This window comes from Elephantulus edwardii, unplaced genomic scaffold, assembly GCF_000299155.1.
Source record: "Elephantulus edwardii isolate Elephantulus edwardi_28Jun2011 unplaced genomic scaffold, EleEdw1.0 scaffold00098, whole genome shotgun sequence".
Classification (NCBI taxonomy): Eukaryota; Metazoa; Chordata; class Mammalia; order Macroscelidea; family Macroscelididae; genus Elephantulus; species Elephantulus edwardii.
The window spans coordinates 7,411,482-7,426,672 of NW_006399848.1; the positions used below are offsets into that span (position 1 = coordinate 7,411,482).

Consider the following 15,191-nt stretch of genomic DNA (forward strand, 5'->3'; position numbering starts at 1 on the left):
AAAATTCCAACTAGATTGTGAATCTTTTACTGCTAGCAAGTTTACTGCTTTTGGCCAGATAAGAAATGCTGAAGACATAGGCTCAACTTTCTAATTTGAGAAACCCATTCTGATGAATCACCTTCAGCAGACATTATTTATCAGTTACCTTGAGTCTTTACAATTCAATTATTGTTTGTTGCTTACAAAAAGTAACACTTTAGGAGATCACAGAACGTCTCTCACATGCACAAACACATACACTCACTCAAAAGTACCAAATGAGGCCCTGGCAGCTGCCGACAGATTACATCATAACTCAGCGGTGTGCCTGGGTTGCCCACTTCACACTGGCAGCATTCAAGGTTAGAAAAATGAAATGGCAGCACAATTGGTCAGCAGCTTCTTGTCTTCTGGAATTTTTCCAGGTTCTTGAAATAGACAGAGACAGACAGACAGACAGACATATGAACATAAAGCTGCAATCATTTTTGCATTGATTTCAAAACAGTAAACTAGGCAGTTTCCTTGGAGAAGCAGAGCGCATCCAGAAGATGGCAGATGGAAAGCCTCTGGGTAAATGGTGAATCTCATCAGCTCTGCAGGATCTTCCTAGGGGGCACCTGCTAGCCACCAAGGGCACTGTGGGTTTAATCAGCTTGAGGCAGCCACTGGGACCTCAAGCTGTGTTCATCTCTGAGGTGTTTTGGCCAGGTGGCAGACGGGAATCCAGGTTCTCCTTGCATCTCTCCAGGTCACGGAAGTAAGGGTGAGACAGGGCACCGTAGGCAGATATTCTTTTGGTTGGATTGAATGTCAAGCATTTCTGTGATAAAGAGAAAGGAAAGGGTTGACATAACCCACAACAGTGTAAATAATAGGAGTATATAGTTACATGTCTAGTTACTGCTACATATTGTGTGGTGCAAACAATATGTTCAGCTGCTGACTTCAAGGTTTGTGGTTGTAAATGACCCCAAACCTCCTTAGAATAAATGCCTGTTGTTTTACACAATGCTAAAAAAAACCAAAACAGTCATTGATAAACCTATGGAGTACAGTTCTACTCTGATTCTCATGGTGCTATCAGAAGTCAAAATGGGATAATGAGAATGATCTATTTAAATAAATATAATGAGAATGAACTATTTAAAAGGGACATGAAATAATGTAATCATCTTTAGTATGGCCCTGACTCGATGGCACCTAACACCCCCATCACCATCACCATCACCAGCAGCAGCAGCAGCAGCAGCAGCAGCAGCAGCAGTAATTGACAGTAAGGCTATTGAATCATAGTCTACATGATGTCACCTAATAACAATGTATAAACTGCAACTGGGAAAGTCAGTATATTGTGAGTGACCTTTGTATTTCTCCAAGCCACCCTCTCACCTCATTCACATTGCCATCAAGTCAGAAACAACTCATAGCTGACCATCCAGCAGGTTTTCAGAGGCTGCAAACTGCATGGAAGGGGACTGTCTATCTTTATTCCACAGAGAAGTCGGAGGATTCAAACTGCTTTATCACTAAAGGCACCACAGCTTCCTCAAGCCACTCAAGACTCCTTACATGATTTTAAAATGAATGAATAGGATTAGTTTTATGGTATATATATAATTTTTCTAGTCAATGTCTTTTTTAAATTAAAACATTTTTTTTTGTCTAGTCAATGTTTTAATGCTTGCTAACTCAGTCTACAAATGGAGGCTTTATGTGAGTGTTTTACTTTGCTCCAAGGTTTATTAAAGAGCTGGAGACTGAAAGAGGCCATCTTGTTAGAATGTAAAGAAATAAGGGAAGGGGAGTAAATTAAGGGCTGAAACTGAGAATTACCACTTAATCAAAATAAGATCAATACTGAAAGACTGGATGATTTTTTCATGCAGCATAGTCCTTTTCTCTATGCTCCCTTCAGGGATTGGGGACCTTTGTCATGTAACTTGCTTTGGTCAATGGAGTGTGTTCAGAAGTGTCAGGGCACTTGTTACAAGAACATCAGATGTTTCTCTTGTTCTTCTGAGAACATCTTCCTCCCATTTGAGAAGAACATGCTCCAGGCAGCCATTGTCCCTCCAGCCTGGGCTTCAGAATAAGACACACAAGACAATCTGTACTCAATACCAGCTTTGCAGAGCGGCTCCAGGGGATTCGTAGGGCTATGCCTGCCACTTTGCAGACTCAAAAGCAAGGAACAAATGGCTACTGTTGCACAGCAGTGGGATTGTTTCTGCTTGTTTGTTATGCAGCAAAAACTGACCAACAGAAGGATCAAAATGGCAGAAGCTTTTAAACAGCTTTCAGCAATAGCATCAAGTTTAGAATATACACTCAGCCTTCCAAGTTAATTGTGATAAAAGGAACACAACTTGTTAAGTTATGGAGGTTTTAAAGAATTCTTCCAAATCTGGTCTGAAAAATAATGTATTCAAATTTTGTAAATAAACAACAACAACAACAACAACAACAATTCTTTCAACGGTTAAAATGGTGAATTTTATGATTTATGTTCTTTACCAATCCAAAGACCCACAGTTTGAATCCACCAGTGCCTCAGCAGGAGAAAGATGAACCTCTTCCTTCTATGGGAAAGGAAAACCTACAGTGGTGGTGTTTTATGGCAACTGATGCCATCCTAGGAGCAAGCTGACTGGGACCGTGACCGAACCCTAGGCACAGGACCTATGCCACGGCTTGGCAAAGCTGAGACATCTCAACCTGATTCCTCTTTTAGGAATCTGATGGAAGAAATACTGATAGGGAAAGCAATGGGGTTTGGAGTTAAATAGATCCGTAAGACAGGTGAAGGTTTTATTTATTTTTTATTATTAATTTTAATGAAAGTTTACAGAGACTTTGGATTTCCATTCCCTCATTGTTGTACTTTTCTCCCTGCCAACCTTCCCCCCCCACCTACCCCAGTTAGGTCTTCTCTTTGAAAAGTAAAAGAAAAATTCTTTCATTGTTATACAATCCCTCCCCTCAAATCCACTCCACTGTGCAGCCTTTGCTCTGGACTCCTGTCATGACAATAATACCTAATCATATATCCATTTTAAACAGTTTTCTCCCTCATCTGTTTCAATGCAGTATACATTATTGAACTCATCTTTCTCAGTCTCCACCAACCCCAAGGTCAGTCCTTGTTTTACAGTTTTACAATAGTGGCACTATGCAGTATTTGTCCTTTTGTGACTGAGATATTTTATTCAGCATAATGTCCTCGAGTGTCAACCATTTTGAATAATATTTCATGAATTCCTCATTTTTCAATGCAGCGTAGTATTCCATTGTATGACTATACCACAGCCTCTCTATCCATTCATTTGTTGATGGGCACTTAGGTTGTTTCCAACTCTTGCTATTGTGAACAAAGCCATGATAAACATGGGTGTGCAAGGTGACGCTTTTAAAGTCCAAGGTACCAGCGAAAGGTTAATGGGAACAGACAGTAAGACAGAAGAAGTAATGTGACAAAGAAGCATACAGAGAGAAAAATGGAGCTGTTAAGAGAAGGTGACGGACACAAATAGAGAACTTACATTCTGGAAGGCATTCTAGGTCCAGGCCACACAATACATTCTATCAACTCTCAGCTCCTCTTTTAGGGCAATATAACCAAGCATTTCTTATTTGGGGGAAAAAATTCAGCCTAAGTAGCAGATGACCCAATGTGGGTGTGGGCTTTCAGCTACGCAAACAGTCTCCTTTCAAATGAGTGTTTCAAGGGATATGAGTCTTTAGTGAAAGAAAAAAACAAACCAAGAGCTGGGAGGAAATATAACTATCCACACTTAGAGTTCTGGTGGCCTAGTGGGTAAGGAGTTACACGGGCAACTCAAAGTAGGCAGTCTGAATTCACCAGCTGCTCCACAGGAGAAACATGGGCAGTCTCCACCTATGCAATTAACAGCCTCTGAAAACTTGGAGGGTCAGCTGTGAATCAGCTGTGACAAGACAGTGATGAGGCTGTTTTATTTATGACTTGGCAATAGCAGGAAGCTTGGCCCAAGTATGAGCCTCCACCAGGTGAAGATGGGTAAGGGTTGTCACGGGAAGATACATGGCTATGAAAACATGTTGATGCCAATCAATGGCTATTCCTACAAAGAGCTGAAGTGTAGTATCTCTACTAAGGTCTAAAGACTCTTCAGTGTGTATGTGATATTCAGATTATGCTGACAGAATGGGAACGCTGGCTCCTCTAACTCCATGAACATGTTCTTCACTCGATATTGAAGGCTGTAAAGTCACAGGGTAAAGGATCACTACTTATTCTGCAACAGGATCCCAGATACCAGCAGTGGTTCATGAAGGATCTCCAAAATACAGAGAAATACACAGAAGGCCAAGGGTTGTGAGTATGAATCCCAAATAGAGCATACAGCAGTTGCTGTTAAGCTGATTCTGACTCAGAATAGTCGTACCCTGTGTGTCAGGGTAGACTAACTAGTGAGTGCTCCAGGAAGTTTGCAGTGTTGACTTTTTTAGAGGAAAACCATGAGGTCCTTCTTCCCTGACAGATCTGGGTGGACTTAAATTTCCAATCTTTTAGTTAGTGCTGGGTACGGTAACAGCCCAGGGACTCCAAACAGTGCATCCTAAACTCTTTGCCCCTCATTCTATTCTGACTCACAGAGTGACTCAGTATACAGTAGAACCACCCCAATTTCCAAGGCCATAAATCTTTATGGAAGCAGGTGGCCACATTTTTCTCCTGCAGTGGCTGATGAGTTTGCACTGAAACCCTTTTAACTAGCAGCTAAGCGCCTAACCTCTATGCCACTGAGACTCCTTATACCAGGGCATAATCCATTGTTGCCAAGTCAATTCTGACTCACAGCAACCTTTCTGGGGTTGTAAATCTTCATGGGAGGAGACTACCAATATATAAGTTATGAGCCTGACACATTATGCATTGCTGTATAGGCACCCTATGAATAACAGATTTGAACACTGTCCTATCCCATGCCTTCCTCATAAGCTCAAACACACTCACGTCCATTGCCACAGTCGGCATGTAAACCGACCTGACTGAAGGTCTTCCTCTCTTTTACTTATCCTCCACCTTCCTAACAAACATGCTGTCCCTCTCCATGGCATAACTTCTCCTAGCAACATGCCAAATTATGTGATTTGAAGTTTCATCATCTTTATCTTCAAGATATCTCCAAGACATGTCTGTATGTTCTTTTGGAAGTCCATTCAGCATTCTTCTCCAACACCATAGTTCAAAGATATTAAATCTTCTATCATCCTTGGTCATTGTCTTGCTCTCAAATTCACAGAAAGTGATGAAAAGACCATGGTGTGAATCAGGTGCACTGTAACCCTCAAAGTGACATCATTACTCCTCCATAATTTGGAGAGGTAATTTTAATAATCATTTTGTAGCCTTTCCCAGCGCAGTATGTCTTCTGATCTCCTCACTACTGTATCAAGAGTACTGATTGTGAATCCAAGGAAGATGAAGTCACTGACAGTCTCAATCCTTTTTCTGTCCATCCTGATGTTGCCTATTGGTCCAGTGGTGAAGATTTTTGTCCTCTTAATGTTGAGATGCAGTCTATATTGAAGTCTGCAGTGTTTAGCCTTCTGCAGCAAATGCTTCAAGTCCTCCTTTCAGTAAGCAAGGTTGTGTCATCACATAAGGAAGGTTACTGATGAGTCTTCCTCTAATCCTGATGCCACTATTTTCTTCATAGAATCCAGCTTCTCAAATAATTTGCTCAGCATACAAATTAAATAGGTATGGAGAAAGGATGCACACCTTTCCTAATTTTAAACCATGCAGTGTTCCCTTGCTGTTTGTTCAACAGCCTCTTGGTTTAGGTATAGGTTTCTCAGGGGCACAATTAAGTCAGGTCTAAGTCCCAACCCTTTGGTACGAGCCTCATCTCTCTGACTACTGCTATGCTTTGCTGGAAGCTTATGCAACTTATGGCAAACAAGCAGCAGCAGAAGAAAGCATTTTATATCGTGTGGCTCTATTTCAAGTATGCATGGCCCATTAAATATGTAATAATTAGACAGGCACCTAGAAGAAACATTGCCTTACAGTTTCTTAAGAAAAACACCTTCCTAAGACGTAGTTATTTAAGAAAGAAGCACTCATTGCTGTTGAGTTGGAACTGACTCCTAGCTGATCCTCCAGTGGGTTTTTAGAGGTTATAAACTACACGAGAGAAGACTGCCTATCTTTCTCCTGAGGAGCCTCTGGTATAGAGTTGAACTGCCAGAACTCACTATGAACTATTTCACCAGAGTTCCCTTACCTAAGAAAAGGCTCATTAAACTATCAAGCTTAAAGTAGCATGAAACTGTAAGCAAAGAAACTGAACATTTAGGTTCCAAAGAAATATATATCCAAATGAAATGAGAGGCTTCTAAGACTGCATATAAAGGAATGAAAAAGTTAACAGATTCAAAGAGTATGGATTAGAGTATTTTTCCTTTTTAAGAACTGAAGACATTACAGAATGAAAAGTCACCAGCTGCTCCACAACAGCTAGGTGTGGAAATGAAACTTCCAGAAAGACTGGCTTCCTGCCTTATGTGGTTGGGGCATGCACTACCTGCAGTTGTTGCTGAATTGAAACCCGAGTCCACCTTCCAACTCAGATAGGGACGGTCTCAAGCAGTACTGTGCAGACCGGCTATGGACCATCCCACTTACCAGAAGTAGGTCTTTGCCTTGCTCATCAATATCTGTTACAAACTTCTCAATTGGTTGGGGTGGTTTTGAATGGAAAGCATGCCTGGGGAGGGCGACGTCTCTCGGCCAGTCTTCTTCTCCTGGGAGTCCAATTATGCTACAAAAGAAACACAAGTGAACACAGGCATTAGCTGCTATACTGACACTGTGTTCCCACCAAAGTCAGATGAAAAGTGACATCTAAGAAGCAAGCATAGGGGGTCAGGTGGGGTGGGGTGGGTGCACAACCCACTTATATGGCTGCAAGGACTCAGTTATTTCTGCCCTGGTTTAATACAGTGATCACAGGGTGCAGGGAAAGCTCACAGCTGAACCCAAAACTTCACTGAAAAGAAATCACTCTGGAAGTACAGACACAAAGAGACAATGGAGAAAGAGAAAATTTATTTCTAGTGGCAAGTCCTGACATAGGTGACACTGTGTTGTTGTTAGGTGCCAATCAATGACTAAGTGACCCTATGAATAATAGATTGGAACCCTTGCAACAAAGTGGGATATATATATATATATATATATATAATTTCCCCCCCAAGGCATCTGCATAGGCATAATATTTTCCTTTATACCCAAGTGCTTTTGAAGTTTTGATTGAACACTCCAGTATTGTCATGCTTTGACCACGCTCATCCAACATGGTTTATTAACACATATTTGGTTGCATTTTTCATTAAAAAAATTAATGCTCTAAATAGGAATTATGTACATACATTACAATTAGACAGAAAGTGAGATGTTAGAAGGTATTAAGTGTCTTGTCATACGCAAACTTTTTTTTTAAATTAAAGAATGACAACCCTCAACAAGACAGATGGACACAGTGACTGTGACAATGGGCTTGGGCATGAAGAAGACTGTGAGGATGGTGTAGGAAAGGTTCAGATCAGTTGTTCTCAGGGTCACTGTGATGAATAATCAACTTGAAGGTACCTAACAACATCATGATATTCAAAGTTAGCAAACAATAAAGAAAAACAATATACCTCATGTTTCCCTGAAAGGCATTCTGGGATCAAACATGTAAAGTATCAAGTGATAAAATTTGCATTTCACAGACTTTTTTTTTTCTGAGTCAATACAAATTTTATCAACACACATTTGTCAAAGTCTGTACAAACCTCACATAGACTCTTATCACTGGATTTATTATATACTTGATTCCAGAAAGCCTTTCAGAGAAATATAAGTTATATTTTTTATTTATTATTTGTTAACTTTTGAATATCATGTTGCTAGCTATATACAAGTGTCTGGAAAAAATGGGACAGCACTTAGAGCTGGATTAAAATTCTAGACCTGTGTGCTCACTTCGGCAGCACATATACTAAAATTGGAACGATACAGAGAAGATTAGCATGGCCCCTGAGCAAGGATGACACGCAAATTTGTGAAGCGTTCCATATTTTCGACCCTGAAATTAACCAGTCTGTAATGAAGGCTAACTCCTTTCACCTACAAATTTCATCTTTGGATACAAAGCTAAGTGGATAGTCCTTATGGAGGCACTGTTTAAAAAGAGGCAGGGAAGAGAAAAGAAAAAAAAAAATTCTAGACCTGTTACAGCCGTGTGACTCAGGACAAATTATTATTTCAGAGTCAGTTTCCTTACTTACATACGGATAGTAATATATAGTTATTGTGAGATCAGGGGTGATTTATATAAAGTATGTAACACAATGCCAAACACTTCTACCGGCGGGGACCTGAGAAGATGGGGTAACGGTGGGCATAGTTCAATAGTGTGTTTTTTTTTAAAAATTTTTTTTATTATTTTGTGTGCGTGTACCGTCAAATCAGATCTGACTGGTACAGGAGGATATTGCGCCTCCTTCTCCGGCAGAGCATCTGGTGGATTCGAACCGTGTTCCTCTGGGATTGCAGTGCAGCTTCTTGCCACTAGGCCACCAGAGCTCCCCAATAGTGATTAATTTTATAAAACATTTTTAAAACATTATAAAATTTTTTGGGAATGAGAATGAAGCAAAGTGTGAAACACAATGTATACAAATTAAAAGAAAGGTTGTTCATTAACCCATCATCTGTAAGAAATAGACATTCAATTAATAATATGTAAGATGCAGATTCAATTCTTTAATTATGTGGCATATAACTAAATATATACATACGTTTAGGTACATAACTTTAAAAAACTGTTCTCTTGATCTCATTTTGCAGATGGGAAAACTGAGAGGAATTAAAGAACCCACTAGAGTCACACACAGTGGTTTCAGTTGCAAGGTTCAGTTCTCTTGATCCAAATCCACACCACTACTTCACAAAAAAGACAAACAGCTTGAGTTGTCCTGATGTGTGATGTAAGGTTCTTCAGAAATGTTAAAGGTCAGTGATCCTAGACAATGTATATTTGGATATAACTGACAGTTTCCAGTGGAAAAAGAATGTGTGAGCAGGAAGTACACTTGAACAAGATAAATAAGGAGATACCAAAACTTGGATTTGATGTAGACGCTGCTTAATTGTGAGCTAAAATAATCAAAGCTCTTTGGACAGAAAAATGAACATATGATTCTCTGGACATATGACTAATCAAATACTGGACTACTGTGAATACTGTAAATACAGATCCATCTTGGGATCTTCTGCTTGGCCTGCATTTGCTGGGACTCAGGCCCATGGAGTGGCTTCTATGAATATATTTCTAGGTTTCAGCAAGGTGTGGCAGTAGAAGTCTCATGACCTTTAATAACTTTGTTTCTCTTCCTTTGCCTCAACAGAGTGCAGATATCTGACCTCATCTTCAAAGAGCAGATACCTGTAGCATCAGACATCTAAGAAATACCACCTTGCCTGTCTCACTAATGAAACAAAGCAGACTCACAGACATATTTATATGACAAATAAATAGAAATTACAGAATGGACAATATGATAGAAAATGTGGTTTAAAACAAAGTCCTAGTCCAGGAATAATTTAAAAAATTCCTATAGTTATTAAAGGAAATATGTGAGTTATCTGTGTTTGGAAAGAATTGGACATTACAGAAGAAAGAGGAATGCTTTTTAAAGACCACTATAGGTTTTCATTTGTTTTTAGTCTTTTAGCTATTTTTATATACACTTTGCAGTCATCTAGAAATTGTTTGCTACAACTTTGAGTTGTTGAGTACCGTAGAGTCGGAACTGACCCATTGCTGACCCTCTGGCAGGTTTTCAGAGGCAGTTAATCACATGGGAGGAGACTGACCATCCTTATCCTGTGGAGCAGCTGGTGGCCGTAAACTGGGTGCCTTCAGGATTGCAGCACAGCTGCTTGCCATTAGGCTACCAGAGCTCCTTAGTATAAAATATTAGTTAAAATATTTTTTTATTTGCTGATTGCAGAACAGAATGACAAAAGGTTTTATTAGAGAATCAATGTGCACTTGTGTGTTATTGTTTGTTGTTATGTGCCGTCAAGCTGAGTCACTTGCGACCCTATGTAAGATAGCCCTGAAACCGGCTCTATCCTGTGCCATCCTTATCTCTGACACACCAACCCTCATGACCCCAGTCACTGAATTAATCCATCTCATCAAGGATCTTCCTCTCTTGTGCTGTCCCTGTGTGTGTGTGTGTGTGTGTGTGTAGGAACATATTTAAGGATGTGGCATATAATTTAGGATATACATATATTTATACATGTAACTTTAAAAAATATTTTCTTGATCTTTCTCCATTCCTTCACTTCTGGAAACTGACCCATCTCAGCAAGTCTCTCTGAAATTATTTTTTCTAATAAACTAGCTTTGCTTTCACCTTAAAAAAAAGTGTTTAATTATTCCCATTTTATAGATGGGAAAACCGAGAAAGGAATGAAATGACAGTGAGTTCAGCTGCAGAGTTTAGTTCTCCTAATCCAAAATTTTGCTTCCATGTTTCTAAAAATGCTCCACAATACTGCAGCCAAAAAAGTATTCAGTTTCACTTTCAAAGTACTTGCTGGTTTTACAAAGTAAAAATTGCCCTAATTACTGAAATAATGGTTTTTCATATAAAAAAATTAATGTCCAGTGTGAACTTTTAGGACCCACATTGTGACACGCTAATAGGTTCATTAAAAGGTGCTTGCATTAAATGTCACTGTTTGAACAGCTGAATATAAGCCTTAAAAGTTGCTATTTACACTGGAAAGACTGACAAGGAACAAATTCTATAAATGGCATTGACGGCGGGGACAGATTTTCAAGTACCTGAGACGTGACACTAGGGTGCAGCATTGTCCCTCTTCTCTGGCAAGGTAATGTGGTCAGAGGAAATAAAAGATAGTTTTGATGAAACAATGTCAGACGTCAAGATGCAAAATTGTGCTCAAATAACCCTAAGCATAAAAAAGTTTATGGCTTTTCTTCTGTTGGCAACCAAGTACGGCGAGGCTTTTGTCCAAAGTCAAATTGGCTTTTCCTTGGAAACAAGAAAAAGTTACTGTCAAATGTTTCCTATGGTTCTTTTCTCACTGGCTTAACCAGCACTGACGATGTCAAAGATATCAGTGCTGAGAGGAACAGAACTCCTAGGTGGTGTAAGTGAGGGAGATAGTCTAATGCCTGATACACTGATTCCAGTGAAGACTGCTTTTCCTTTTAACAGAAAGTTACTGGTATGAGCGATTTTCACAGTTCCCTCTTCAAGATCACATGTACACAAACTCAATGATTAGGGGAAGAAGCAATGAGGGTATATAACTCCACAACCAAATAACTTGATACCCAGAAGCAGGGTAAGAACACACAAGGTTTGTGCTGAATTCAATCATCTTTTTAAAAGTGGTTGAGATGGATAACACAGTGACTGTGACAATGGGCTTAAGTATGACAGAGGTGGTAAGGTTGGCACAGGATAGGACAGAAATCAGATCTGTTGCTCGGAGGGTTGCTACGAGTAGTAGTTGACTTAATGGCACACAACAACAACAACAACAACAACAACAACATAGAAGTTATATGTGGCAGCAGCAGTAATGACCACAGCCCGGGATCTGGGAAGCCCCAGACAATAAAACTGGCATATGTTCTTGGGCTTTAAATCCACTAGGTTCTGACTTACTGCTGGCACTGACATTAACTAAAGTTACTGGTGTGGCCTGTGGACACCAAAAGAAAATGTCAGGTTCCAGTTTTATTCCAACTGTCTTAGGTAGTCATGCTCAAATACAAAGTTTTAATCCTGTGCTCGAGTGGTATCCTTTTTTTGCAGCTGCACAGACTACAAATATTATAAAAATTGCTGGGCTTCACGGAGCAATGATCAGGGTTATTTTTGGTCTAGAACTCCACCCCAATTCTCATGGGGCTTTGCAAATGCCTGAATCCCAATGATGCTATACTGCATGCCTGATAGGAAGAAAAGCCTATTACATTCTAGAAACCCAAAAAGATCCATAGCTTTCCATGGACAAATAGGTAGACATGAGTAGAACTCTATGCACTGTCTGCTATTACAGACAGCTTGGAGTCAAAGAATTTGAGTCCAAGAAAGGGTCTTACAGAGACTGTAAATCCAGAGTTTTATTTTGCGTATGAAGAACAGAAAAGTTAAATCAACTGTAATGAGTAATAACAATAATATCATCTTTAAGATACTTAACATGTGCCAGGCATCATGGATGCCCTTGTCAAGGTGTCTGAAATGATTTGTTCAAAGCTGCAAAGTTATTTTGTTGCAAACCTAGCACTGGAACCTAGAATTTTCATTTCTTTCTTAGGTGCTGCAAAGAAAAATGGGATTGTGCATCTTTTGCCCAGGAAAACAAAATACTGCAAAAATCAACCTGGATGACCGAGGATACGTAAAATACGTAAGGGACAGGAAAGCCGAAGGGTAGGGCTGAACTACCAGGCTGCTAAGGACGCCACCCTTGTGGTGGGTGCACTTGAAGTAAATGTAGACAATGCTTTTGAAATGGAGCTCAGCCAAGCAACAGTCAGCCTTAATATAACAGCATAAAGACTCACACAAGCAACACAAAGCCTTCAGGCAGGGCAGTTAAGCCACATGCCACGAGAGGACTCTGCAAGAAAACCCCCAACTCTCCTTCCAGATCTCCACTCACCACACAAACAGTGACACTGTCTGCAGCAGCAGCTTGGGGGTAAGAAAGACAAGAGAGAAATCCATTACATGATCATCAGAGAGGAGAATCACAGTACATGTTCTGTGGATGTAAGAGTATAGTGGTTACTTACTCCAAGATCTTTCCTAGTTGGTCAACATCTGAACTTCCACGGAACAGGGGCCTAAAAGAGGAAAGATATATTTAAAGAAGGATATTTCTTAGGTTACAAGTCAAATATATTTGTCATTACCATTTTACGAGGAAGCAGAATATTCTTTATGGGTTGGGAAGAACTGTGATTAATTGTTTTGTATGCTTATGATAAGAACTTCTCACACCTCTTCCTGTTTTACAGCCATCATGGTTAATCACACAATCACTGTAACAATAGTTCTCAGGCTGTATCTCAGGTGCAACCATATCCTGTGTGTACTTAAGTGGCATCCACTTCCTAAACAACATGCCTCCAGAAACTCTATGAACTTTAAGAAATGATGATAGTTATAGAAAGGCTTTAGGCCTTTTGTTCTTAGGGTCACTGTGAGTCATGCTTGACTTGATGACAATCAATAACAACAACAAACATCTAAAAACAGTTTCTAGACTTAGACAAACTAAGTCTTGGTAATCTATGTCCAAAAGAAGTGTATGAAAGCCCTGCAGATGACTATGATTCAATTCACAACTGACAAAGAGGTGGTAAAGGCTTAATGGCAGTTACCAGCATCTTCTGCCTGACCCAATTGAAAAGTTCTACTAAATTTTGTGATAGGTGACACCCACCACTGTCCTAGTTTCAAACTGTGAGTTTGTGGGATTCTCTGAAACCAGTCCGATTCTTCTTGGGCCGTCGTAGCAGTACCATGTCCTCTAATTCTTCTCTCACTGGACTTACTTCTATGTTTTGTGCTTTCAGTTTGTCCAAATGCTGCAAATACTGGTCCCATTTTTCTTATTCTAGAACTTCCCTTTGTCCTAACATTATGGGAGCTTACTGTTCAAAGTTCAGTCTTAATTCGGGGCTTCAGAGGTGACTGTATCCTTTTCTGAACCCACACCCTCATAGTCTAGCGTGAACATTTAACTAAATTTATTGTGTGACATATCTAGAATCTTCCCAAGTACAGCAATTCTCCTTGTGGGCAAGGACTCAAGGGTTCCCCTTAATTTGTGGTCTACTCTGTTACTTTAATAGGTTGACAACTTAAAAGATTTTATTTGACTTAGTATATGTCTATGGGACAAAAAGAGCTCTGGTGGCCTAGTTAATAGGGAGTTGGGCTGACAACCCATAGGTAGGTGGTTTGAATCTACCAGCTGCTCTGCAGGAGAAAGGCAATCTCCTACTATGTGATTTACAGCCTCTGAAAATCTGCTGGAGGTCAGCTCTGAGTCTGTTCCAACTTGACAGCAATGAAGAAGATGGTATAAATATAAATGTTCCCTCTCTCCATATTGAACAACAGACAGGAAAAGATGCTTTTCAATAACTACGTGTTAAAAAAAACCTAAAAACACACACAAAACTATGTGTTTAAAAATTGTAGTGTGCTATCAGAAATCCCATTTTTAATTCACCATGACCAAGTGGGATTCATAACAGGTATGCAAGGATGGTCCAACATAAGAAAAACCAGCAACTGTAACTCACCAGAAATCCTATTTTTAATATTATATATCAATTAGTAAACACTTTCTTGTGCAAGAAATAAATTCCATTTACAGATCAAATAAGAGAAGACACCTTAAAATTCCCAATTTAACTTTCTATTTAGGCTTTATTTCTGAAAACAATGAAGCTCAGGAGCAATGGGAAAGATTTTATTTGTGGCAATTCGCAGAATATCACCAATGTGGACAAACACATGATCAGAGTTGGGTTCTGAAATGTGTCCAGATAGGTCTTTCAGTATAGCAAAATGGAAATTCTTAAAAACAGAAACATAATAATGGTCATTTAATGATACCTAACTTTGTATCTTGCATGGTACTAAGTACAGTCTAAACATACCTCATATAATTCTCACAAAAATTTCATGGGAAAAATTGCCAATTTCAGATCCAGAAACTGAAGAATTAAAATTCACACAAACTGTGCCCTTTCTCAAAGCCAGTATACTTTACTATCACAATAATTTCACAAAGTACTGCCGTGGTTATACATACTGCTTTACAGGTATTAATTCTTGCTCTTCTTTAACAAGTGACAAAACCCAACCTAAGAGATATACTGGTGTTTGCTATTATTTTTATAAACTTCCTTGCTGATGACTCATCTAGATTTTTAAATTCTATCACAAGCTCAATAATCTAGAACTGTTTGAACCACTTCTTAATCAGTTGTTGTTGTTATGTGCCGTCCAGTCGCTTGCGACTCATAGCGACCCTATGTACAACAGCCCTAAACGCTGCTCTGTTCTGTGCCAATCGCACTATTTCTGACACT

At 39.5% G+C, this 15,191-nt stretch overlaps 1 protein-coding gene across 1 annotated transcript in view; it reads right to left on the reverse strand.

Moving 5' to 3' along the window:
• Positions 1-502: 502 nt before the first annotated feature.
• CDK6 (cyclin-dependent kinase 6) overlaps positions 503-15,191 on the reverse strand; it is a 305,967-nt gene continuing 291,278 nt past the window's right edge. The window contains exons 5-7 of the mRNA XM_006891470.1: positions 12,876-12,926; positions 6,659-6,794; positions 503-805 (exon numbers count right to left, since the gene is read on the reverse strand). Of these exons, the coding sequence (XP_006891532.1) occupies positions 659-805; positions 6,659-6,794; positions 12,876-12,926 (334 nt within the window). The 3' untranslated portion in view covers positions 503-658. The remainder of the gene's footprint in view (positions 806-6,658; positions 6,795-12,875; positions 12,927-15,191) is intronic.